At 36.9% G+C, this 25283-nt stretch overlaps 1 protein-coding gene across 9 annotated transcripts in view; it reads left to right on the top strand.

Annotated features, from left to right (window-relative positions):
- The window catches only part of TASP1 (taspase 1), an 81400-nt gene that overhangs the window by 7287 nt on the left and 48830 nt on the right, over nt 1-25283 (top strand). For 6 of the 9 annotated variants that reach the window (XM_069009000.1, XM_069009001.1, XM_069009002.1 and 3 more), the window contains exons 5-8: nt 6593-6713; nt 7839-7923; nt 13583-13662; nt 23581-23687. The exons of 1 other annotated variant lie outside the window; for it this stretch is intronic. In XM_069009000.1, the coding sequence (XP_068865101.1) occupies nt 6593-6713; nt 7839-7923; nt 13583-13662; nt 23581-23687 (393 nt within the window). The remainder of the gene's footprint in view (nt 1-6592; nt 6714-7838; nt 7924-13582; nt 13663-23580; nt 23688-25283) is intronic. 2 more of the 9 variants (XM_069009003.1, XM_069009005.1) reach the window with 2 other exon arrangements.

Here is a 25283-nt window from a genome sequence, read left to right as displayed (position 1 = left end):
CCATTCAAATATGCTTTCATGTGTTATCTTCCACGTTAGGGTATGGCTCACAGAAAGCAGCAGGTATCTCTCAAATGGAATTATTTACGATGCACTTCCCTAAGCTCACTGAGGCTGCTCTCACTCCACGAGAATGGTTTGTGTGTCAGCTCTCTCCTCAGTGGAAAACAAAAATAAAAATCTACTTTGGGTTGTGATTTTTATTGTGTTCCTGAGCTACAAAGGAAAACGTATTTTGAGAAGCTTAACTGAACAGTTATAGATCACTTTGCAGCTATGTCTGGGGTAAATATTTTATGTGTTTTTGTTATCCCCAAGAGACTTTTCTTCTACTTCACTAGATTTAAATACTCTGAAGTAGCTTCTGTAGAACAAGTTATGGCTGTAAGACGAAATGAAAAAGTTTTTTCCAATTACTCCAATCAGAACCCTTTTTCTCCTTATCTGCCTTGCTACTTTTGTGCTGATGCCTGCCATCATTCTACTTTCTGTTTCTGAATTGTATTAGGTCATTTTTTTATGTGTTCTGTTGCACTAAGCTTTTTTTTCCCCCTTTTCCTGTGCTTAAGATAAAATGTTATTTTGTTCAGGTTGTACTGCAGTCATTAATGTAATTATTTGGTTTCATTTATTCATTAAGTGATTTATATAATCTCTTAATTGGGGCTCTTGTCTGTTACTGGAATAGGGAATACTGGGTTTGGGATTTGGGCTTCTTTTAGATTAAATTAGTTAGTTTTGCAGTTACATTGAGGAAAAGTCAAATTTATACTCAAAACAGAAAATGGTGGGGTTTGCAGTGGCAGTTTTTTGGATTTGGTATGAAAAACTCCCAAGTGTTAGACTGTCAGCTTCCAAAATATGGAAAGGTTTGTATCTACTCATACATTGTTCTGAGAACCACCTCCAGACATCTCTGCCATTTCTGTAGCTGCATCTTCTGGTTTAGTACTGGTGGTTTTTCTGTTGCTCTGTGGAAAACAAATCACGTGGCAAGTCAACAAAACAACCAGAATAGTGTTTCTCACAAGTGCAAGATTTTATGAATAAAAGTATAGGTTTGTGTTGATGGTCTCTCTAGTGAGCTGTCACTCCTTTTGTTTATGCTTCAGCATAAAGGTAAAGTGTTTTAGCATTTGAAGTTGGCAAGTACATAACAAAAATCTGTGTGAAACTATGTTTGTTTTCTTGTCTCCCTGTAACACAAATGAAGATACAGAACAATGAAAGATTGTATTAAATGATAACAGATTTCATTGTAAAGTATACTGACTGTAACTTCTTGATGTTTTGGTTTCTGTAGGGCACATTGCTATGAGTTTATCTGAAATATTTAATCACTTTTAAGGTTCTCTCAGACTGTTAATGCTGTATTCCAAAAATTCATAGTCTTTGCAAGGCACAAATATCTTTTAGTGGAAATCTCACAAAAAGTTGAATTTTTTTCCTCTGTTCTGCTCAATTACACAACTCCTGTTACACAGGATTTCAGCTCATCCAAAAGGCATCACTTCAAAGACTTGTTGAGGCACAAGAGTTGCTCTTGATCTTTTATGAGCAAGCTGACAATTTGCTTGTGGTATGCTGTCTGTGTTTTATTTTTTCAGGCTCTTAAGTGCAGAAAGAAAAGCCTTTCTGTGTTGGACTGTGTGACTCTCAAGTGTAATGGTGTTCTGTGAATACAATAATAATGCTAATAGTTAAATAGAGGAAAAGGTGGATTTCTTTTGCAAAGATACAAGACTGACAAAGAATGCTGTTAAAACAATTGTGCTGGGCTTCATAAGCATCAGCTGTATTTGATAAGGTCATTAAGGCAGGTATGTTTTCTGGTTTGAGAGCTCTGTCATTGCAGAGAAATGTTACCTCTATCAGCTTTTGGTAATAAAATTTACTCTTTATTTACTTCTACAAAGACATTATTACAGTACTGTTACTTTTCGCACTCTTGCTATCAGCCACCATATGATGCCTGGATTTTTCTTGAAACACAATGGAACTATTAAACAGGGTTTTTTTTGGGGGGGGAAGTAGACCCCATACAACCCACTTGAAATGTGCTGTTTTCAGCAAAACCACATGCTGATTTGCATTTATGTCTGGCTGTGAGAAAATTACGTGATTTCAAGCTTTTCTTTGACTATAGAGTACTTAAGGAAGTCTTCTGATCAGGTACTAGAGACAGGAACACAAGGTGGTTGTAAATGATGATTTCAAGTTGTTTCTAAGTTTAGTATAATCTGTTATTAATATGTGTGTAGATTACTTGTTTCTTTATCTGACTTCAGTAGAACGTTCTTTATGAGCATCACTTAAATTGGCAGCTAATATCATTAGTGGGGAAGCGGATGTCCCATTTTTGGTTCCAATCTCCTTGCTACTGAAATTACTCAGTTTATTTTGCATGTTGTTGTTGTGGATCAATGCAAAGAATGTTTTGTACCTGTTGTTATACTCAATCAGTGTGTTTCTGTGGTTGTCAGCAAAATTTTGCAGTGAAAGAACCTTTTTCTTGATTTTTTTTTTTCTGTTTTTTGTTTGTTTTTTTAAATTTTTCCTTGTAATTAAGGCTTTTGAGTATACAGTCTTAGTCCCAAGGACTTCTCTTTCAAGCAGAAGCAGCCTTGTTGTATTAAGGCGGTCACCATAGATGAACTTTTAATGGATAATGAACTGGAAGTTGTTAATTCTAGTTAAAAACAGTACTATGATGTTTTGCTGCAGAGTGACCGACAGTAATTTGTGACAAAAGTGTTGTCTGAAAACATTTTTGCTGGTTTAATTGAAAGGGATGGGATTCATCTTTGTAGACTATTGATTGTTGTCACAAAACTCCCACAGAAAAATAACTTAAAATTACAATATTTGAAAAGAAATGCCTGTACACTTTGAATTTGTTTTAGAAGTGACAAATAAGCCATGACCAAAACTGTATCCAAGATGGATGGGATGTTCTTTTGTGTTGATTGAAAACCGAGCATTTTAACTATTTGCCTAGGTATAAGTGTTAGAGAGTTGGGTAACTTCTTCAAGCATTCCATCTTTGACCACAGCTAGAAACTTCAGGATGCCCGTATTTGCTGCCTGAACATTTATAATACATTTTGAAGTAAAAAGGATTCTAAAAATAAGAATGATACCCTCAGAAGCTTGAGAGTTTTGCAGGATGGGTAACTTGGGGAAACGAAACTCTTCTTTCACATCTTTAAGCTCTTGCCTCCTTTGCTACAGGTTTACATGGTTAGTTAGAGATACTTTGTGGAGTAATTGCTAGGAAGCCTAGTATTTTTCACATAATTGAAGACTTACATTTTGTTAAAATGCTTTGAATAGCTGTTTGTTTTTTCTCTCTTCCTACTTACTCTTCTGTGGTAGCAAGGCTTGCTGTTTACATGCCAAGCTCAGGCTTGGTTTGCTTACTTGTCTTTTTCAGTTTCCTTAGAAACACAAAGGCTGATTGCTGCTTGTGGTTTTAAATAAAAGTGTATTCCTGAAGATACCTTTTTCTCTTTTCCTGTCCTCCCTTTTCCAGGACACATGCTTTGGTTGGGTTCTTCCCCATTTTATGGCAGTCAGGTCTTGCAGTGCTGCATTTTTCTGTCTGAGGGTATGAAGAGACCTTTACTTAGGTCAGTTTGTTTCTTCCCTCTTTGAAGGCGTTCTTGGTTCTGTTTTAATGTTTCTGCATTCCTTGAAAGTTTTGAATTTTGATTTCAAAATACACCTTAATGTTCATACATTCATTATATTCCTCCACTTGCATATCAGACTCTTGAAATCTTTTGATCAGACTTTGCAGAGGTTCATGTTTTCAAAAAGAGATTGTATTTGTGTGGTGTATTTCATGCCTTTGCCTATTCATAGAAGTAGGTGTGAATGCCTTGTTTCCATTTTTTTATAAAGGTTTTTCACCTACCTTGTTTCAAAGGCTTTTATCTCACCTCAGAGACACTCGGGTAGATATCAAAAATTCCATGGGTTCACACCCAGTTTCTCTAAAGCTGTTTTCAGATTGCTTTTCAGATGTGTGAAGTTGAACCATCTTCCTCTTAGGAATTCTGAGATTGTTTTCTTAATTGAATGCAATCTAATTCTAAAGCTAAGTGAAACTCCACAGAAATTTTGAACAGATGCTTGGAATTTGGTCTTTATTTCTTTTTACTGGAGAAGTTACTCGTGTTGTGACTGATTGTACTGGTAAGATTCCTTCTGAGTCCTAATATGAGAGTTACTCCACCGAAGAGATGTCTGCAATTTGGTGTGGAGTTATTATCTATCAAAAATTCTGTGGTATTCTGATAAATATTCTGTAGGGGGAAATAAGTGACATTCCTGTTGTCTTTAGATGCTCTGAGTAAGTTATCTCTTGGTGCATCCTTGGGTTTGTGCCAGTGGAGGTGCTATGCCAAAGCATGTAGCACATCTAGATCCTTAGAAATAAAGTGAACTCTGTATCCTGTACTTTTTCCCTACCCTCTTTTTATTATTTCCTTTACCAGGTGGTAGAAACCTTTTGTGTCTTGAGTGCAGAAGCGTTCTAGACAGTATTATCAGGACTTCTTCTCTGGTGGGTCTTTCTTACTCCCTTTATTTGGCCGTGACATCTACTCTTAAGATAACAGCTGTCTCTGCTTTGTGACAGCGGCAAATCTGTGGAGCGCAGCATTTTTCCTCTTTTCTATTTCTTTTGAGTATAATGTGTTGAGTGAATGTTTTTGGAACAGAGCATTAGAGATTTGTCTCCAGACTCACAGGTCTTTGCACTCTGATTACCCAGGGGCGAAGAACTTGGACAGCACTAGGAGCAAGCATTGTTCATCCTAAGCATTCCTGGTTTTACTGTGTCTTCCAAGTACCTTTCACTGTTCTCTTTCAATTCCTTCCTCCACTTCTCTGCTCCCTTTTTTTCTGAACTTAATTTTCTTCGTATTTGTAGAGCCTGGGGAGCAATGAAGGCAGTTAAGCCAGCGGCTACTCTGAGTCTTCTTCCTTTTCAAGGCCATCATCTGTTTTTAAACATATTTTCCCCTGTCCATCCCCCTTCTATGGAAAGTTATTTGTGCGCTTTAAGCTGTAAATGTTTCATTATCCTAAAATCTTTTCAACTTTACTCATTTGCTGTGAGCTGTAGCTGTCGAAATGAATAACAAAATGAATACACACATTGAATTGGAAGAAGCAGTGTGGAATAAAATAGGATAAAATCTTGTGCTGCTTCAGAAGGAAATACCAGAAAATGAAGGCCCGTTTCATGATTATGTATTAATCAGGGATCTTGTATTCATGATTCTTCAGGAAGATAGCATTTTGGTGACTCAAACACTGAGAATGCTTTACATATCTCTGTAAATTAGAATCAACATCTTGCAGAACAGATTTTGAATTTACTCACTACTTGCTCATTTGAAAGTTAATAAAAGCTGACACCGGGTTTATTTTTCATTTCTGTGTGCTTATCTCTCTTTTGTTTCTTTGAATTCGTTGCAAATTAGTAAGTACAAAACCCAACCAGTTCACTTAACGTGTAAGACAGAACTTTGAGCTGTTTCCAGTTATTTGTTTCCTGATTCAGCTTTTATTACTCATCAGTGAAATGAGATGTCATACTTCTACAGTACCTGTTCACACGTGGTCTAGACAAACATTGTTCTTTGTCACATCAGGTGGTTACATTGTTGTAATTTAAACATAGGACACTCTGAAAGCCTGCAGCATCTCTCTGAAATTTAATTTAGCTATTATCTCTCTTTGTCCTGTATTCCTTTTGTGCTTGCATCTAGAAGAGGGGATTGTATTGAGCTGGCAGTGCAACTGCTGAACTGTGCTACTTTGAAATTTTGTGGTTTTAAAGTCATGGAGATGCTCTGATGAAATGGAAAGGTAAAAATGGGGTTTAGTTCTAGCATACAGAACTTACTCATTGAGAATCTTGGGTTTATTAAAAGCCACAGAAGGCATTAACAAAAAAGGAGTTAGGTTTATCATGTTGTTAAAATGTTGTTCCATACTTTCTATGAAATAAGAATTGGTTTTTAGCCAAGAAGCTTCCAGACTACAGTCCTTGTGCTAATGGTCAAATAGAAGTTTTACAAAGTGAATTGTTAGTGATGCCAGTTCTTCATTTCTGCACGTGGAGCTGCAGTCATGGCGTTAGAATCTTCACAAAAAGGCCAGTTCTGTTTTGGTGTAGTGTTATACTTAGGAGTTTCAAAGGTAGACTGGTCTGTGCAGTGATTGTAAGATGTTACTTAAATATTACTTGTTGGTTTAAGGACCAAGTGAAGTGTGTACTTTGGGGGAGGGAGAGATTTTCACTTGTAAGGCTTTTGCTTGCATGGAAATGATCATCTTAAATTTTGTGTTAGTGCATTATCACATTTGAGGTATATCACACCCTATAGAGGTGAAAGCTATCCATTATAGTAATTTTACATGCTCTGTTCAAATTGCCCTTGTTTTTGTTGTGGAAGATTAAACTACTAAAATAAGAAAATGCACTGCACCAAGATCAGTGTCATCAGATCAGTTGTACAGAGGTTTTGATCTAGTCTGTTACGGATGTGGCCTTATAGTGTGTTGTTCTTATTTTTAGGATTCTCCTTTTACAAATGCAGGATTGGGATCTAACCTAAACCTTCTGGGTGAGATAGAATGTGATGCCAGTATAATGGATGGAAAGTCATTGAATTTTGGAGCAGTTGGAGCACTGAGTGGTATGTTCACTGTATATTATGAAGCTAACTACTGATTTGAGTGCAAAGATCAGTTTTGGGGGGTTTTTTGTTACTGTTTTGAAGGGGGACATATTGTAAATTCTGCCTTGTTTAAATAAATTCTGCCCCTTTAAAAAAGGGGGAGGCATTCCTGCTCCCTGAAATGCTGGTTTGTGTTAATTTCTTTGTGTAACATGTTGTCTTATTAGTTCACTGATAATCCTTTGACGCAGCACAATTGTGTGATACCACACAGTATTCACAGTGGGACTGAGTTTGCTCAGATGAATTTGTAGAATGGTAATTTAATAATAAAATTCAGTTGTTAAAAAATATTACAAGCATTTAAATTAGGTTTTTTATTTGGTTTTGTGCTCAGGCATTTATTTGCATATGGGACTTATTTAATATGAGAACTAATGTGTTTCTCTCTTTTGTCTTGTTTTAGCTTTCAGTATAAAACAAATAGAGATGTAAAGTCCCAAACAGGGATTGTTGAGGTTTTAGTCTAAGTTCATGAACAGCCTTAGCTGTTACTATTGAATTTCTGACAAGATTTCGAGCTTTGTTCTTTATCCTAGAATATTTCAAAACTGTGGTAATAGCTTCCTCATGTAGATAAAAATCTAAAATAAATAGTAAAATTAAGTGTTTCAAGCCTTGTTTGTTACAAAATGTATCCTTCCAACCATGGGGAAGGAGGAAATGAGAGAGTGAGAGACAGCTAAACCTGAATCCTGTAATTCTGGTCTGGACAAATAGATCCAAATGAAAATTCCACCTAGAAAAACTAATGCTTATAAACATCTTTGACCCTTAGATACAATAGATTTTACATGAGATTTCTGTGATAGGAGATCATTCCTCCTATTTCAACATGGTTTGTTTTTCTCTTAAAAAAGTGGGGGAGGTGTTGACTAGAAGGCTTTGTCACTATTAACAGGACGTGAAGGGAAAACAGAAAAATTTGCTACTACATTGAAACATAAGGTGTCTCTTAATGACTTGACAAACCCTTGGAAATTAAAGGAAGCTGAGTTCCACTGCCAAAAAGAACACTACAATGCTATGAGGAAAAATATTTTAATGTTTTGTTCCCATTTTTTGCTAATTTTTCTTTTTTAGGAATCAAGAATCCAGTTTCGGTTGCAAATAGATTGTTGTGTGAAGGGCAGAAGGGGAAACTCTCTGCTGGCAGAATTCCACCTTGGTAATTGCTTTGTTCTGCTTGACTTTTCTTCCGTCTTTCGTCTCTACTGCATGGATATGCAATATTTGAAGGTTTTATCTCACCCAGGAAGGCTGGTGCTGTTTTACATACAGCCTTTAAAAAGAAGACAAGCTTTGTTTTCTGATCTTGAAATGTCTTATGCACTCAGAGGAAGGAAGTATTAGATACAGATGGCAACAGCATTTTGTCATAGTTTCTGTCTGTCTGATTATTTCTGGTTGTCGTACTTAATTCTTAGGTTTGTTACTGTAGCCTTCTGAAAAATCTCAAAAAACATCAAGATTAGAGGGAAATTCTACTGCCTTTGCCTCTGTCTAGCTTTAACAAAAAGCAACAGTTTATAATGAGTATAGAAAAAGATCCTATTTTACTGGCTTTGTGGAAATGTGCAGTGTTTAGTAAGTTCCTCTTATTTTAAAGATAAATTTAATAATATTTACAACAAAAATGAAAACAAGCACTCCCTCATTGACATGGATATAAAACTTAGATGGAAGAGGTAAGTATTAAATGCATAATAACATCAAATGTTACTGCCTCACTTTGGAAAGAATCCAAGAAATGTGTCAGAGTTGATTGCTCTTAAAACCATCTTATTTTCATTAGCAGTTTAAAATGACAGGTGGAGAAATTGAATAATTCATTCATATTACTTGACTGCTATCATCAGTTATTGTACCTGTGGCAGAATTTACTGCCCTTTGCTAACTAATGTATTTTCAGAAGTATTAAACCAGCATTTATGTAATTTAAAAAAATGGGTATTTAAATTCAGAAATTTTGCTTTCCTTACTGTAGTGTTCTGTAAAATTAGCTGAGTAGTGTGTAGCTGGATGGTATAGTATTCCAATTTAAACAGTGAGGATTTCAGTGTTCTGTCATGTGCAAAAGAAGTTCATAGATCAAAAAAAGCCACCTTGAAATCAAATCATCAATAGACAGATTTTGCATTTTAAACTCTTTTCTTTAATGGATAAAGAACAGAGTGATTGTGGAGAGGTTTACTAAAGAATAGGAACTTTAATTTCAATAGCTGTTAGTAACAAATTTCTTTAGTTGTCAGGAGAAAATGAGGCTTCGCTGAGGTACATTCGAGTGTGAAATGAGGTGGTTTTTGGTGTTCCAGAAGTAGTACTGAAGTCAGCTACAGGAGCAAGGACTTGGGATTGTTTTACTTGTATCATCAGTGTTCTAGAATTATTATAAGGAAGAGCACTTGGGCATTTTGCTGTGACTTTATGACCTAGTTTATGCTGCTATTATTTTAAAAATACTGAGTGGAAAAGGAGCTATCCTCTTGCCCTCCAAGGGCAAGACTAAATATTTTGGGGCTATGCAAGGCTAGCAGATGCTTTTAAAGACAGGCTAGCTCAAATCTCGAGGTGAGATGAGCTGTCTTTGCAGCCAACGCACACAGTTTATTGTGCAAATGCTGTGCACCTGGGGTACCTGAAATATTTTCATTTCCTTTTTTCCCCCTTCTGGATTTTGAATGAATGTTTTATTAAAGCAAATTTTTTACCCTGGAAGCAGTCTATACTAGTGGGATATGATGGGTTATGCTTTGGGCTTGCTGTGGTGGGTGCTTCTATACACACAGGGTATCCCAAGTTCACAATAATAAAGCTCATGTACGTTGAAGGTGATGGTATGGAGAATTTCATGCCTTGCCTTTCTGGCTGGGCTTGGCATGACACATTGTTTTGGGACCGAAATATGTTCCTGCCCAAGCTGGGAATACTTAGAGTTAAATGATAAGAGAGTAGCCATATTTTGGCATTCCCAGGATGTGTCAGTATTCTAGTAAATGATTTTTAATTGTAAAGATACACGATTTTCATCTTGTTTCTTGTTAGCGCGTAGTGTATTGGGGAATCTTCCAGGTACTGCTTAGCCTTAGAACCTGCTTGTTAAAGAAACCTATGGTAGAGACTGTTTCCATAGCATGATCTAAGCTAGCTTAATGTTTTTTGCCAAAAATGTTTGGCACATGACCAAACAGGAAAAATTCAGGAGCTGTGAGGTTAGTAGAAGTGGCATTAGGGAGTTTTTTCACTATGAAAGAACACGTGGAGACAGTTTGCTTGGCCTGCTTACCCTGGCACAGCATACATTTTTATAGCGGCAGTTCAAAACCAATTCCAAGTGGTATAGTTCTGATTTTCACTAGAAGAAATTCTAATGAGTATGAGTTAAGTTATTCAGAGATGGTAAGAAGATGGGAAGAAGGGATCAAGTGTCTGAACTGATGTATCCTGTGTGCTGTAAATTGCTCTGTAGAGTGTGTCTTTCTGGATCGATCTCTTGTTGTGTTATTTAAAACACAAAATTCCACTATCCAAATCAGAATTTAAAACGTTTAGAGAAACCCTGAATACATGGTGCATTTGTTGAAACCTCTAAGGTCCTTACATCTTTCTGTCACACTTTATTCAACTTGGTGTTGTCAGGATGTTCTCTGATGCAGGAACAGAAAACAATTTGTAAATATTACATAATCTCATGTAAGATTCCTTGTATAACTTTTACAAAAGGAAGCACTGTTGTAATTGCACAGTTACAAGCTGGATGAACTTTTAAAAGAGGTCTTTGGTCATAGAATAATGGATTAGATATTTTGTAGTAATAAGTTTAAGATTTTCTGTTTCCGACTGTGACACCTTGACCTAAGGAAAAAGGCTTATTTACATCTGTTTGCTCTTAAAGGTATGCTGGTAAGATTTGCAGGGCAGCACAAACACACCTCAATGTCTCCTTTCTTAGAATTCCTTAGTAGTACTGACATCAAGTCCATGTCCACATCTCTTTTTCATATCCCTTTTACTGATAATAAGCCATATGGGAAAGAATTTATTGTTAGGTTTTCCCCCCCATTTATATATACAGGGATTTGTAATCGCTTCACAGCTTTACAATATTGTGTGCAGGATACAAACACTGTGTAACTTGTAGGGCAGTGCGTAATGAGGAAAGTTCCCAGAGTGAGTGAAGACTTGCACCACGTTTTATTTCTGTTCCGTATTTCTTCAGAACAAGTTCGTCTTTGTAACACTGATTTCAGAGTGATTGCTACATTTTATGGTAAAATGTTATCAAGTGTGTTTATTACAGGGAGGATCAGCTTGACCATGAACCAAACCTTCTGACACTTCTGTTTAGCTTGGAGCAGCCTAGTTCCCTACAGCCCATATTAAATGGCCCTGTTTGGAGTATTCAGCACCAGCATGATCATGTTCTTGGAGAAAATTGCCTAAAAAGACCACTTTAGAGGCCTTTACTTATATTTTCTATTAACATAGCCTAGTGTGCCTGGAACGGGAATACACATCCGAGCACCGCCTCCTTGCTGGGAGGGTGTCTTCATCTTCTGTGTTCTGAGCCTGTAAGAACTACACAGTACACTGTCTGATATATTTGCAGGAAAGCTCTTTGTCCTGTTTGTGCAGACCCAACTTTCAGAGCAGCAGAGAGTAAACTCATTTATCCTTTGTTTATGTTTTTGATTTTCCCTCCCTTTGGAAAATCATATTTTGGATTAGCCTAAAGGCTTTTGAAACTGGGGGTGGTTTTGACTGCTTTCTATAATGCACTGGCTTTATTCCCTCCTCTCTCTCCTCCAGTAAATCAAGCTTGGTGGTAGTTTTGTTTTTATGTACAGACAACACAGCACTGAGATCCTGATGCTATTTGTCTTGTAAACAGTTTATTTTAACTTTTCTGTGATTACAGTGTCCTTTAAAGATCCGAACTGAACAGTTTAAAAAAGGTGGATGATCTCTGTGGTGATATGGAGCCTCAATTAGTTTTCTGCTCTAACTAATTTAATGACTCTTTGGGACTAAAACTGTGTCAGTCTTACAGGAGGGAAGGGAATCTAGGAATTAAGGACAGAAATGTGAACAAACTAAAAGTCACATCACATAAGTTAGGAGACACTCTTGGGTGCTTTTTTGCACTCTTCATAAATACTAGTGATATTTTCTGTTTTTAAGTATTAAAAAGGCAGTTGTGAAACTGCTTGTAAAACACAGTGTTTCTGACTGACCTGTGCTTGAGTTACCATATATCAAACTCCCAGTGTTGAGTTTGATGCTTTTCCCACGTAACCCTTCTCTCTGTGTAAATTGCTTTATTGAAAAGGAAGTACTTATATACTTCCCAAAAATGTATTGTTTGATAAAGACCAAAACCACCTTCTTTTAGACAATGAAGAATATTGCTAAATAAGGTTTGGCTACAGTGTGCATATCTTTTTTATGTTAAAATTGAAAGTTTTTTATGTTACGTGTCAGTGCCAGGTTGTTTCTTGAGCACTAACTTACCTAACAGTAGATGCTTGAGCTCTCCCAAAGTACCCAATAACTTATCCTACAGTATCTTGCAACGTGAACAATTCTTACCTGGAGCTGCACTAACAATGGTAAGAAATAAGCACTTAACAATTCAAATTCTCATTTAGATCAGCCTTTTTTTGAGACTTTTGTAAAGAAAGACTGGGCACACCTCTTGGATTGTTTAAATCATATAGAAGATAGAAAATACCACAAAATACTACATAATGAAAGCTGCAGGTGTTGGCTGTAGCACTGTCAAGAAAACTTGCAGCAGCAGTAATGCCAACCAATTTGCTGTCTCAATAGTGTTCTCAGAAACTGAGAAGAACTGCATGGCCCCAGGGACTACTTTGTAGCTGGAATAACTTCTTTAGACTCATGTTCATAACTCTGGTATTTCTGTACAACTTTTCCCAATTTGCTGAAAATTCTTAGTCTTTGCTTCTTGTGTCCCTTAGGCAGTTGTGTTGTTCTTAACTTCATCATCCATTTTTGAAATAAGATTGGAAGTAGTTGTCCTCTATTGTGTTGCACAGCAGCTTTATGAAAGTGTCTTGTTTCTGGCTACTACATACTCTTTTTCAGGCAATAAGATTAATTTCTTTAGGGGAAACATCATAGATAATTGAGGTTTGCTTTTTCTTCTATCCCTAAAAGTTCCATGTGTGTATATTTTTTGCTCTTGTTTGTTGTCACAGCAGTGTGTACTGTCTCACTATGGTAAAGTGTTCAGTACTGACTAGAAAACAGCTTCTCAGATGGCTCGAGTTTTTTTACAAGTGTATTTAAAATTTAGTGGGCTAGTCTCATTTGGAAGTGCTTGATAAAACTCCATGAAATAGAGCTTAATCCTTCTAAATGAGGTTAGTTTTTAGCTTGTGTTGCACTTCTCAAAATAATTCTTGGTATTCCTTTGGCACTTGCTGACTTTACTGGAAATACCTTACCATTCTCACCTTACCCATCCCATATTTTTGGTCTTTAGGATCTTGCCAAGTTGTTACAGAGAGCAAGACTCGAGACAGCTCTGTCCTGTTTTAGCTGCAGTTGAAGCTGGTGCTATTTGGTAGTGAATTTTAAATTTAATAGCACTTGGTTTTGTACAGTAATAAACTTAATGTCAGAGCTGCATAATCTTTTAATGAAACTACATAAGGTTGCCAAATGTAATTTTAGCAGACAGTGCTGTGAAATATAGACAGCTTATGATTTAAAAATGACCAAACCAAATAGAAAAAATAATTGCAAGCAAAGGGGGATTTGTTATATGGTTTTGTTTAAACTCCCTCTTCTGTGTCTCCTAGCTTTTTAGTTGGTGAAGGAGCTTACAGATGGGCAGTTGATCACGGGATACCAGCATGTCCTCCAGGTATCATGGCTACAAGTGAGTAAACTGGTGGTGTCAGTAGGAAGAACAGGACAGAGTAACTTTAAATGGTGCCTCATCTTTTGAGGTGTACATCACTTCATTGTTCTTAACATTCAGCTAGCTTATGGTGTTATGGTCTGTAAGGGTTGTTTAAGTTTACTAATTTTCTAATAAGTATCTAAATAGAAAGAATTGTAAACTATTACTTTAGCTGCATTTTAGCAACATCTAATTTAAGTGATTCTGTGATTCTAGGACTAAATCCAATGATGGACTCTTTTTAACCAAAATGTAGTCTCTTCAAAAGCTCAGTCCTACAAGTCTACAGCTGTGATCCATCTTGGATCGTAACAGCACCAACTAGCCATGTATGAAAATTCAGCAGGTGCCAGTTTGTCTCTGAGATTCTGTAGTTTATACCCATCTCTGGGTCCTTGTCCAGAACTGCTTGTCTAAACAGACTGTGAAATTAATTTGCCTTTTTTTTTTTTTTTTTTTTTTTAAACCTAAGGCTTCTCTTCACCAAATCTGATAGAATAACTCATTCTGGAAAATAGACTTGGATTATACTGTATACTAACACTCTTTTCTTAGAAAAGCTTCTTGTCTTAAGATAAGTGATTGTTACATTGATATGTCATCTATGAACTAGGCTAAAAATGAGTCCACTTACCCATGGAAAGGAGGATGTGGCTCCCTTTCTTCTCTTCTTCAGTTCCCCTCCCTTTTGGAAAGGGCCTTTACTACCAGTCTCTAGTTTGTTGTAGCTGAGACCATGCTCTGTGCTGCCTGTTGAGGTTATTCAGGAAAGAAATCAGAGGTTATTACCCAAAGAAGGAGAATGCAGAAGATTAGGAATGTTTATTTTACAGTAAACAGTATTACTACTTCAAATATCTGACTCGTCCCTAGATCAGAGGTTGAAACCCCGGGCTCCCATTAAGCCTTTTATTTGGTCTAATTTTAAATGTAGATAAATACCTAGAAACTGCAGTTCAGAATTGTTGATACTCAGTGCTGAAGTGTAACTCATGAAACAGTGGCACTGTTTTATTTGATTGTGCCAATTTTCCTACATACTCATAACACATTTCATTTTGAGCAGAAAGTTTTGATCTCTAGCTCCACATGACTAAAACTTTTGCTCTATCCATCTGCTGTCCAAAACAGCATTCACAGAACAACTGTTGTGCTGAGTTGAGCAGAACACCTTTATTTCTGTGGCTCTAGAAAGAGAAAGAACACTTAAAGCTTTGACCTTTTTTTGGGGTGTGTGGGTTGCGTTTCTTTTTTTGTTTGTTTGTTTGTTTGTTTTTCTTTTTAGGGAAGTAGTTGCTACTTTCATGCAGGAGACACTTCAGGAAGAAGGTGCCTTGACTAATTCTGTTTGCATGCAGAGGTTTCAACTGTTCTAGTACCAGTGTGTTTGTATTGTGACAGAGATGATTAGGTTGTGACATTAATTGCCAGAGGATACGTTTGCTAGCTACAATGTACCCCACCAGAGCAAATCTGCACATTACAGTTTAAAAATAGGGATGACCACTGCTAGTTTGCTTTGCCTAATCCATACTATGAATTTGCATTGGAGAAACATCAGAAGAATAATCCCAGCCAATGTATTTTCACAATCCTGCTCCAAAAGACCACTGATTGCTTTTTGTCTCCGCAGTACATTCAGCATACTTCTGTTTAGCAAAACAATTTGCGTTAAAAGAGTTGTAACAACCAGGACTGACAAGTTAATTTTGTAGTATAATCATTAATGGTAGTATATCTGATGTTTTCCTTTGAAAAAAACAATGCAAGAGTAAATAAAAACCTGAAAAATCAGTTCCAGAAAAAGGTATGCTGATTTTCATCCCAGTCCATGGCAAAGTAAGTCTTGTACTGCATTGACCTCTGGGCAGTGGGATTGGAAAATGACCTTTAACATTGTGTGTAACAACATGGGATTGTTACAACTGTAAAGAAATTGGGAACTCTCTCACAGGTAACATGTATGAAGCCAAAATAAATTTATCCAATGTTACCGTGGAAAGGAAAGTTAGATATGCTTAAGAAACAATCAAAGAGAATGTTTTCAGGTAAATTCAACGAGATCTCATCTGAAGTGAGCTGTTTTGTTAGATAATGTAACAATCTTCAAAAAAAGATACTTTTTTGATTGGGCTTGCTACAATTGCTGTGGTAAAATTTGGATGGAGAACTCGGGGTCAATTAACTAGAAATTACATGACTTCTGAATAGCTCAGTAAAATGAAGCACTGAACTAATTGCCAAACATCAGGAAAATATGTTTAGTAACTTATTTACAAAAAACCAAACTGAAATCCCCCCCAAAAACCTGTAATCCAAATTTAGACATGTACTTGCTGTAAGTATTGGCAGGGAGAACTGTGTGCATGTTTTGGTTTCTCTGTGCTGCACATGGAATAGATATTCTTGAAGCTGTCTTTGTCTCCCTTTTCTTGGACCTGAGATGAGAAGAATAATGGTATAGCTGCTGTAAGTAAGGCTGGGGGATTGGGTGCTTGGTTTGCACGGATGGAGCTTCCCTGTGATCAGTATCAAAGAAAGGGTCACGATTAGCTTTGCAGTCACACTCCATAATTCTCTCAGAACTATCAAAGTATCTGAGCACCAAACTTGAAGCATGTTTTAAACCATGTTACTTGTTGAATTACATCAAGGTTTTGTCAAGGCTCACCTGCTTTGTCGTCTTTGGTTTGTCAAGTGTGTGAGGAAATGTGATTTCTACTGTATGTAGAAACCTGGTGACTTTCCAGTGAGTGGGTGGTTTTAAAAAATACCCAAACACCTGAAATGTCTGTATTGCCCACAGTCTGCAAGGAAGCTGAATTTATTAATTCCTGCCCAAACTAGAGCCTGCCAGTACAGAGCCCATACTGGCTTATCCCAGCACTTTGTTACCTGTGCTAGAGAGACTGCTTTGAAAGTGTAATCCAAGTGTTAAGAGTGTAATTACACCTTAGAAATGCTGAACTACTGTACAATGCAGTCTTTTACAAATGTTGAAAGTACACTTTAAATATGGAACACAAATTTGAGGTACAGCCTCGACTGCCAATATTGGTGCCTGCACTAGTAATAACCAAAACATTTCTATCTGAAATGATCAGTTCAGCCTATTATAGATGCAAATTATCTTTGACAAAGATAGCATGGTGTAAGCATCTTGCATTTGCTTGCAATGTTAAGTTTTCAAAGGGAAAGAGAAGGAAGGCGCCTACTCATGCAGCAAACCTGTAACTCTATGTGGAAGTGACTGTAAGCACCTCAATGAATGATGTTACATAAGAACAAAAACAGCTGCAGTGTATCCACATACTTGTTAACTGCAATTAAAGTAGCCACAAATAAGATGCTTAGGGAAGAATGTAAGAACAGAGCAAATATTTGCTTCCCTTCCCCTATCCCTTATATTGTTCCAGACTCTAAATTCATGACTCCTTAGTGATTCCTGCATACATGGAAAGTAAACAGGGGCATTTTCTGGCATGAAATTTTTGTTTCCTTTTGAACCCACGTTAGTTTCGAGCATCTGCAAAAACCTTTACAAGGATGAGTTTCCTCATTGTCATCATTTTGAGACTTGCCGAAAAAAAGCTGCTGCTTTATGGTCAGGTCTCTGCTCAGAATCCTTTTTCAGTCAAATTCCCTTGTTACCTTGAATAACTTGGTGTCATCAGTAAAATCACATTGTGTTCAAAAGACTCAGGGTTGCTGTGGGTTGGTTTGAAATTCTACTTGTAACAGACCATTTCTTGTACTTTGTTACTGTTTTTTAACTAACTGTGCATGCGAGGAAATTCCTGTTTATCTTAGGGCTTCTTGGATTCTTTAATGAGGGAGAGTCTTTTCTGGATGAGTGTTGTGCAGACTGGCTATTTCTAGTGATGCTGTATGTCTCCCTGACCACCAGTATTGCCTGCCTCTCCTTCAAATCCCCAAATGTCACCTCACTCCCAGTTCTCTCATTACTTCATTATTATTGTATTAAGAAAAACATTTGCCATATTGCTGGAACTGTGCTAGGAATTTCAGGCAGTGGCTCAGACCATGTTTTCTTTGTTTTTAAGGGGAGAATGAAAGATTTGGAGAGAAGGGTTTTGGGGATTCGATTAGAAAGCTTGGTTAATCTGAGTACATGATGTAAATCCTCCCTGGATTTGGAGATAGTGTTGTAGGGTCACACTTGCTGTTCTGAAATCAGAACAGCTGAGTGCAGCCAAGAGAACGGCTCTAAAAAAAAGGAAAAAGGTTGGGCCAAAGTGCCCAGAAGATGCTTTGAATGAAAATCTTCCAGGCTCAGGAAAGGCTGCTTGATGAAAAAAGGGATTTCTTGCAGGAAGTAGTAAGAAATGCTATATCCAGCAGCATTGTGAGTTTGTGTTTTAAAGAACAGATCTATAGAGTAGTGCTCTGAGAGAGAAGTTATTTTTTTAATATGCTTTTGCTGAGTGCCTTTTCCCCCCACTCATATTGCTATTTCTGTCAAAGTATGGCAACATGGAAGCTATCTCTAGTAGTTTTTTAGTCCTGACACAAGCCTAAATGGCATTAATTTGTCCTTTAAAATAGCTTTGTTAAAAAGAAATTTATTTTCATTTGTCTGTTTTCATTTGTGTAATTTATTTTAGCAACTGCTCAGCAGAATTCTTCACAAGATCATTTGAATTCCTGTGGGTTAACTAATTTGCTAGTATATTCCTTTTTAATTCTCTTCTCCAATAGTTGCATTCTCTTTTAATATGGAATAGAAAGATAAAATGCAGAAAGCTTCTGCCAGCTGACTAAGCACTGTCTGCCAGGGGGTGCTATATGATTGGTCAGAGCTCTAGCTCTATTTAAAACATTTAAAAATACTCTTGGAGTTTTCTTAGTATTTTCAATTTATAGTTTGATTTTAAACAAGGATTGCTGTACACTTACAGGTTGCGTAATGTTTAGCTACAAAATAATTTGTAATGTGTGTGATAGAAAATTTGTATTTGGTGTTTGTCTCCCAGCCTGCTGTTCCACCACTGTAACCAAGAAGGCTTGAATATTGTCCTGAACTTGATTTGTCATTTAGTGGTGCTAAAAATTTGTATTTCCTACCTCTGTTTGAAAATATAGTTGTTCACCGAGCCATTTTCTAAATTTTCTACCTTGCTGAAAATAAATAAGGGAATAGATGTGGCTTATAAAAGCATGGGGATTTTAAGGAAACATGCTTTTCCATTTGTAGTAAAAATGTTTTGCATTAACCTTGGGCAAGAAATTATAGTGTATTCTAATAAACAGCCTGTCAGCTGCAGGCCTGTTTAAAGTACACAGGGCTAGAATTAACAAGTAGATATGTATCAATTGTACCATTATTTAAAAAATGAAATGGTGTCTTAGTGTTGTACTTAGGTCTGTATGTACGATTCAGTGGTTTCAAGGACTCCATGTATAGGACAAGTCTGCTTTTCATTTGCCTCTGCTCTCTGAATCATTTCTAATGGGCTATGAAAGATGACTAAGAAAATGTTCTGAAGAACTATGTAGAATGGGGAATACAGTTGTCTTTCATTTACTTAGTCATTGCATCATTGTCTAATAGAATTGTCAAGATTTTTGATTAAATTTTTACTTGTACATAGTATAATGGTTAAATGAGTTAAGGGAATGATCAGAGTACAGGAGATGAGTAAATTATGTGGAAGTTTTATGGCAAACAAGTGGCACACAGATGAATCTCTTCCACTGACCTGCTTGCTGAGAATTACTTTCTAATCTCTTTGTTAGGTGGTGATAACAATGAAAAAAGCCTGTAAAAAAGGTGTCTTTATTGTCTAGCAGTAATTGTTTAGGAGATTAATCTTGTGCTAATTATGTAATGAAGGTCTTGTGGCCCTTTCTCATCAGGGTATCCAGGAACATCAGAACCTTTTGAACATCTCAGCAGTCTTAGTTTTGAATAAGATGAGCCTGTGAGATTTTTCTTCTGCATTTACAGATAAATATTATCAAGTGCATGTTCTGATACCACATCCACTAATGCCAACCTCTCCTGCAGGCGACTGGTGCTGAGTAGGAGCTACTTCCTGTTCTGTGCTCAGACACTGAACCTTCTCCCAGGGAAACCCCTACACTTGTCTCAACTCTGCCCTGACCAAGTATTCCACCAGTGCTTCCACTGTCTGCCACGGTTACACCCAAATTGCAGAGTACACGTGGGCTGCTCCCGTTGGTACCTCGGGGGCTGAAGGGGGAATGTGGAGGATTTGGAAGGTGTTTCCAGGTCTTGAAGATTATTTGTTCCAGAAGAGGCACCCCATGCTGCAAGGCAGGGATGTGTGATAAGTACTGTAAATGAGGTTGGATCTATTTATAATATTTTAGTTCTGATGTGCCACTGTTGTCAGTCATTAAGTCTTTAGTCTGGATGAGGCCTGAGAGTGGCGTTTAAACATGAACAGTCATTTTGTAAAGCTGTGGGGCTTTTTTCTTTTTTTTTTCCTTCCTCCCAGCAGCTCTGAGGAGGTTTTATTTATGTCAGTAGGTGCATAAATGAGGGAGCAGAACAGATGGACTGGTTGTACTCTGAGGCTCCCAAGACCCAATTCTCAATTCTTGTAAGCATGACGTGGAGTGTACATGCAGTTACTGGGTAGGGTAGTAATTGCCAGGGATTTTATCTGAAAGCACTTGTTGGAATTACATCTAAACTTTTAAATTCTTGAACAAAATCAAAGGATGTTTTGCTAAATACCTTTCCATAGATTTCAACAACAATACCTCTGGGCTGTGATCCAAAAATTTTTCAAGCTAAAGTTCCATCAGCTGCCTTACCTCTCTTTCTAGCTTCCTCCCCAGTCAGTAAGCTCTGCCTCTCTTACTTCCCTTTCACCTTGACCCAGGCACCATCAGGCTGATGTAGCTATATTGCATTTGTTTTAGGAAAACATGCCTGTCTTCATCACTGTGTTGTGACCCTTTCCTTTTCTAAAGCTTGTAATACAATGTCTTTTTGGAGAAGGTGAGAGTGGCTTTTATACTGTCATTAAGGACAAATGAAATTTCTTAGTGTCCTTGCACTGCAAAGTTCGGGTTTTGTTTTAGATTTAGTGTGAACTATGAACTCAAATTGTGTATAGGTGTTTTCCTTCTGCATATAGTGCTTATTTGCAAAATAAATTTTCTGTGGGTTGTTTTTCCATGTTGTGTGTGTGTTGTTAACCAAGCACATTTGAATGCTGGATTGTATTTTAGTTTGTGAAATGTTTTAATTTAATGTTTTAATATGTTCTTTGTCAAGGACCAAACTTAGAGGCTGTTTTCAGAAAACTCTAATTTCATCTTTCATGTGTGTAGTTTGAAGCTCACTTGTGTTTTTCAGTTTCTTTTGTCACTAGGAGACCATGATGAAGCAATGAGAGTACTGCTCATTTTAATGGCATTCATAGTGGTTTTACGTAGATAGAACATCACAAAGGCAGGAATAAACTGAGGGCAGGCAGCCTTTCACTTGCTTTAGTCTTTATTCCCTTATTCTGGGGAGAAAAAAAATCAAATTTAAGATTCAAGACATTTTATTTTTAACTGAAGTTGGGCTTAAAGCTATCAGAGGAAAAGATTGCCAGGTTTTGAGTTGTAACCTGGTCCTTTATTTCATGGTTATTTGGTCATTGATAATTACTGCTAGTAATTATTTTCCTTAAATAATGAGTCTTTGCTAAAACAAAATCTTCACCCTTCAGATTAAAGTTAATCCTGATAACTATTGAAAGTTGAATGTAGCCTGAGCACAAGAATTTCCCTTTTAGGGAATGTCTGACTAGACTGACATTCCCTCACAGTATGGAAAGGTATGATGTTTCATGGTACACTGAACAAAACTGGAGAGTATGAACTAATACCTTATTTATTTAAACCTGAGGTTGATCAAACATTGAAGCAGAGGCCCAGAGTAGCTCTGAAATCTCCATCATTGAAAATACTCACAACCGGACAAGTCCTTTTAAATTGAATTTGGATTTTTTAGGAGGTTGGCCTACACAACCTCCTAATACCCCTTCCAACCTACATCATTAGATGTTACTAGAAAGCTGTCTTCATCTGTCTGTCTGACATGGCCCAAGGTATCTGTACATCTTTGTTAATAATGACATGTTTTCTGCCCTGTATTTCACAACTTACTGATAGCACTTTGAACTAACAATGCAGAGAAGAAGTTAATGTTAACAGAGCATTCAGACTAAATCTTCAGGTTTTTTCTTGTTTTGAAAAGACAATCTTAAAGCACAGGGTAGCCTCTGAAAATTAATTGCTTAGCTAGGGACTGCAGTCTTGAGTGAATGAAATATCTCTCAAGCTTGGAGAATTTTGTGTGTTGTGGAAAAATGGCAGGATAAATATGCTACCAAGGTATAGGTGGAGTGGAGATGCTGAGAGGCCATATAGCAGCACTCTGTGCAGCTGGCAGGGCAGCTTGGAACTAGTCCATGTTTTCTTTATGTTTGATGTGATCTTTGTGCATGTATTTGAACTGATGAACATGGAAATACTGCAGAAGGTTTCAGGACACTGCTAACATTTGATTCTGAAGTGAGGAACCTGTTCAGATCCTCATTTCAAACACAGAAATGTGTTGTCCTAAGTAGCTGCCTTAATCAGCTCTATATAGTAGAAGGAATTCCTTTCTTGGTGATGGCAGATTAATATGTGTTTGCATTTTTTAAAAACTGGTATTCATTAGGTTTTTGGAGAGAAATGCTAGCTTTCTCATTACTTTTTGAGTTACATACTTGAATAACTAACTGTGTGTAGTTTAAGGTCCAGTTTTATATACTTAAAAACATGATTAAAGACACCTGCATGGAGAAGTTTCAAAGTAAAATGCTGACTGTCTGTGTACCTTGTGGGAATTGTAAATGAAAGCTCTGTGTTCCATGGGCTCCACAATATTGAGTTTATTACTAGACTTCATGCAGCTGTTCCAGTCTTCTGAATAATAGTGATGTAGCTATATTCAGAATTTCATTTAAATTTCTTTTTTTGAAGTTTGTAGAAAAATCTATGCTTTTTAGGTTCCATTGAGTTTGTGACTTGTGTCAGTAAAAAATTCAAATTTCTCTATTCTCCCAATAGCTTGATTTGGTGTGGTTAAACAAGTGACAAAAGACATTTTCTCACCACCTCTTTACATTTTACAGAGGATGCTAAAACAGCCTGGGGATGATACTGAGTCAAAACTAATTTAAACTAAATATGTCAATATCTGCAATTTGTTCATGAACTGGAAGTTCTAAAATGGGAACATGTTATTTTGGTCTTTTAAGCATAAGAATTTTATTTTTTAGTCCACTTTAGTGAGCTCTTCCTTTCTGAATGTGAGGCTTAGATGTGGAAAGTAGATGTTTGTCTGCTTGAGACCTAGGTGGTCTTTAGACTATGTTGGATTATGAAGCAGAAACTACTGCTGGACTTGTGTGTGGCTTTAAATATATTGGTAAACATACAGATATGTGATTAAGGTAATAAAATATAGCCTAATTTTATGGCTATCAAAATGAGCTCACATGGTATCTATTTACTTGTCGGCAGTCAAAACCAATTTAACACAAGCTACTTATTCTGTACTCTTCTGTGCAGTGCTGCTGCTTTGCCAAAGATATTTAGACCAGCTTCCATGTGTTCACAATGTGTTTCTACCAGATATTTTACTCCTCACCGTTGCTGAACAATCGTAGAACCTTTTAACGTAGGAAATGATGTGAACATCTTGTACTGAAACTTGAATACTTAGTTTTTGGCTTTTTACTGATGCTTTTTGCATCAGTAAAGAAGTGGGGGATGTGTCCTTCAAAATGTCAACTTATCAATATTTGTTTCAATTAAGTAAATTTTACTTAGTTACATGCTTTTGAACTATTTTTATAGGGTTTAGTTTAGCAGCTTTTAAGAGGAACAAGAGGAAGCTGGAGTTGGCCGAAAAGGTGGAAACAGATCTCATTCAACTAAAGAAAAGAAGACAATCAAATGAAAAGGTTAGCTCTTGTTTCAAATTCTTGTGTCATCCTAAACTTGCAGCTGATTGCTAATAAATTTCATGTCTTATATGATAAGACTGATGTAGGCTCAGAAGCCTGTTCTCTTTGTCCATCTTTATGTTTAGATGATATAATGATAACTTAGTGCAGTTAAAACTTTCTGCCTTGCTATTGGAAAACCAAACCATCACTTTATATCTTGTTTGTGCTAAGAAAAATATTTTGTTCATTTTGAACTGGAAATATGACAAATGTAAACACAAACAGATAATTATTTACCAAAACATTTTCTTTAGCTTGGGATCTCTGTCACTGTTTCCCACTTTTTAATGTTTCCTGAGCACACTGCATTATGGAACTGGAATTGGTGAAATTTAAAATATCAGGTAGGTAAACAGTGCATCTGTGCATGCATCTGGCATTGACCTGGCCCATATTACTTGTGCTACAAAACTACCAGGATTCCCTCTGTTCCCCTCATTCTTAGTTTTGAATGTGGAGCTTTTGTTACCTGTGAGAAAGTCATTCACAGTAGTTGTGCTTACTGTTGAATATCAAAGTATAGCTCATTAAATTAAATGCCTGTGCTTTATTTGGGACCTTCAGATTGGCCATTTCTCTTTGCTTTGCTAAGCTGTCTGACCACTGTGTAGTTACATATATTGATATAAATAAGGTATAAATCCCAGAGAATTGTTAGAAAAAGTGTATTCTCTGTAGTCTGCAAATGCAAACAGTGATAAATTAGGCAATTTAATTCTGTCTTCTTAGATAAGAAGTTTTGTCCAGCAGGGTGCTAATTTTTGTTTTTTTCAAGGAGCTAAGACCTGTGAAGAAATTAAGGATGGGGGAGCCATGGAAGTTAGTTGTTCATTTCGGAACTTTTCCCGTTCACAGGACTTCAGTTACCTCCTTGTGAAACTGAGAGTGTGAAAGTGTACCTGAGGGAGGAGGGGTCTCGGTGCAGTATTGCTGGTCACGTAATAAGGGGCAAGTCAATGCTTGAAACATATGCCAATGCATGAGCTTACCGACCTGCAATTTGAAATTTCAAGGGCTCCAGAGTCCTGTGCAGCGCTTGTGGGAGATCCCCAAAGGCCAGTGGTGGTAGGTAAAGGAGGTGATCAAATAGAGCTCTTCTCCCTGCTAAGTAATCCAGTAGCAACACGCTGGTTTTGTCAGCTGTCAGGGCACATCCTGTCCATGGAGCAGGGGTGAATACCAACCCATGCTCTCAATATGGAATTCTCATGCTATCCACAGAGTGGAAGATAATTGCAGCCTTACAGGAAGTAAGGTTTTCAAAGTAATTTTTCAAAATGAAATAGAAATGCAAAATCAAATTCTTACAGAAAAAAAAAAAGTTGAATATTTCTCCCCAGACTAGTAGAAAGGGGTCATTTAGCAAGGATGAGGCATGTGATTTGTTGCCCTAAAACTCACACTGTCAAAGTTTGCTCTCATAAAAGGTTTTCAAATAATTGGTTTAAAACCATTTAAATACTTGAGTAATTAGAATTTAATCTTCTTGTCAAAGTTATTTTAATTGATAAATACTGGTAACTTTTTTATCAGCTGTGCTTCTCTGGAGCT

Source organism: Aphelocoma coerulescens, chromosome 3 (assembly GCF_041296385.1).
Source record: "Aphelocoma coerulescens isolate FSJ_1873_10779 chromosome 3, UR_Acoe_1.0, whole genome shotgun sequence".
NCBI lineage: Eukaryota > Metazoa > Chordata > Aves > Passeriformes > Corvidae > Aphelocoma > Aphelocoma coerulescens.
Note: the sequence above shows the minus strand (reverse complement) of the source record. Positions and strands in the feature narration are given on the sequence as shown.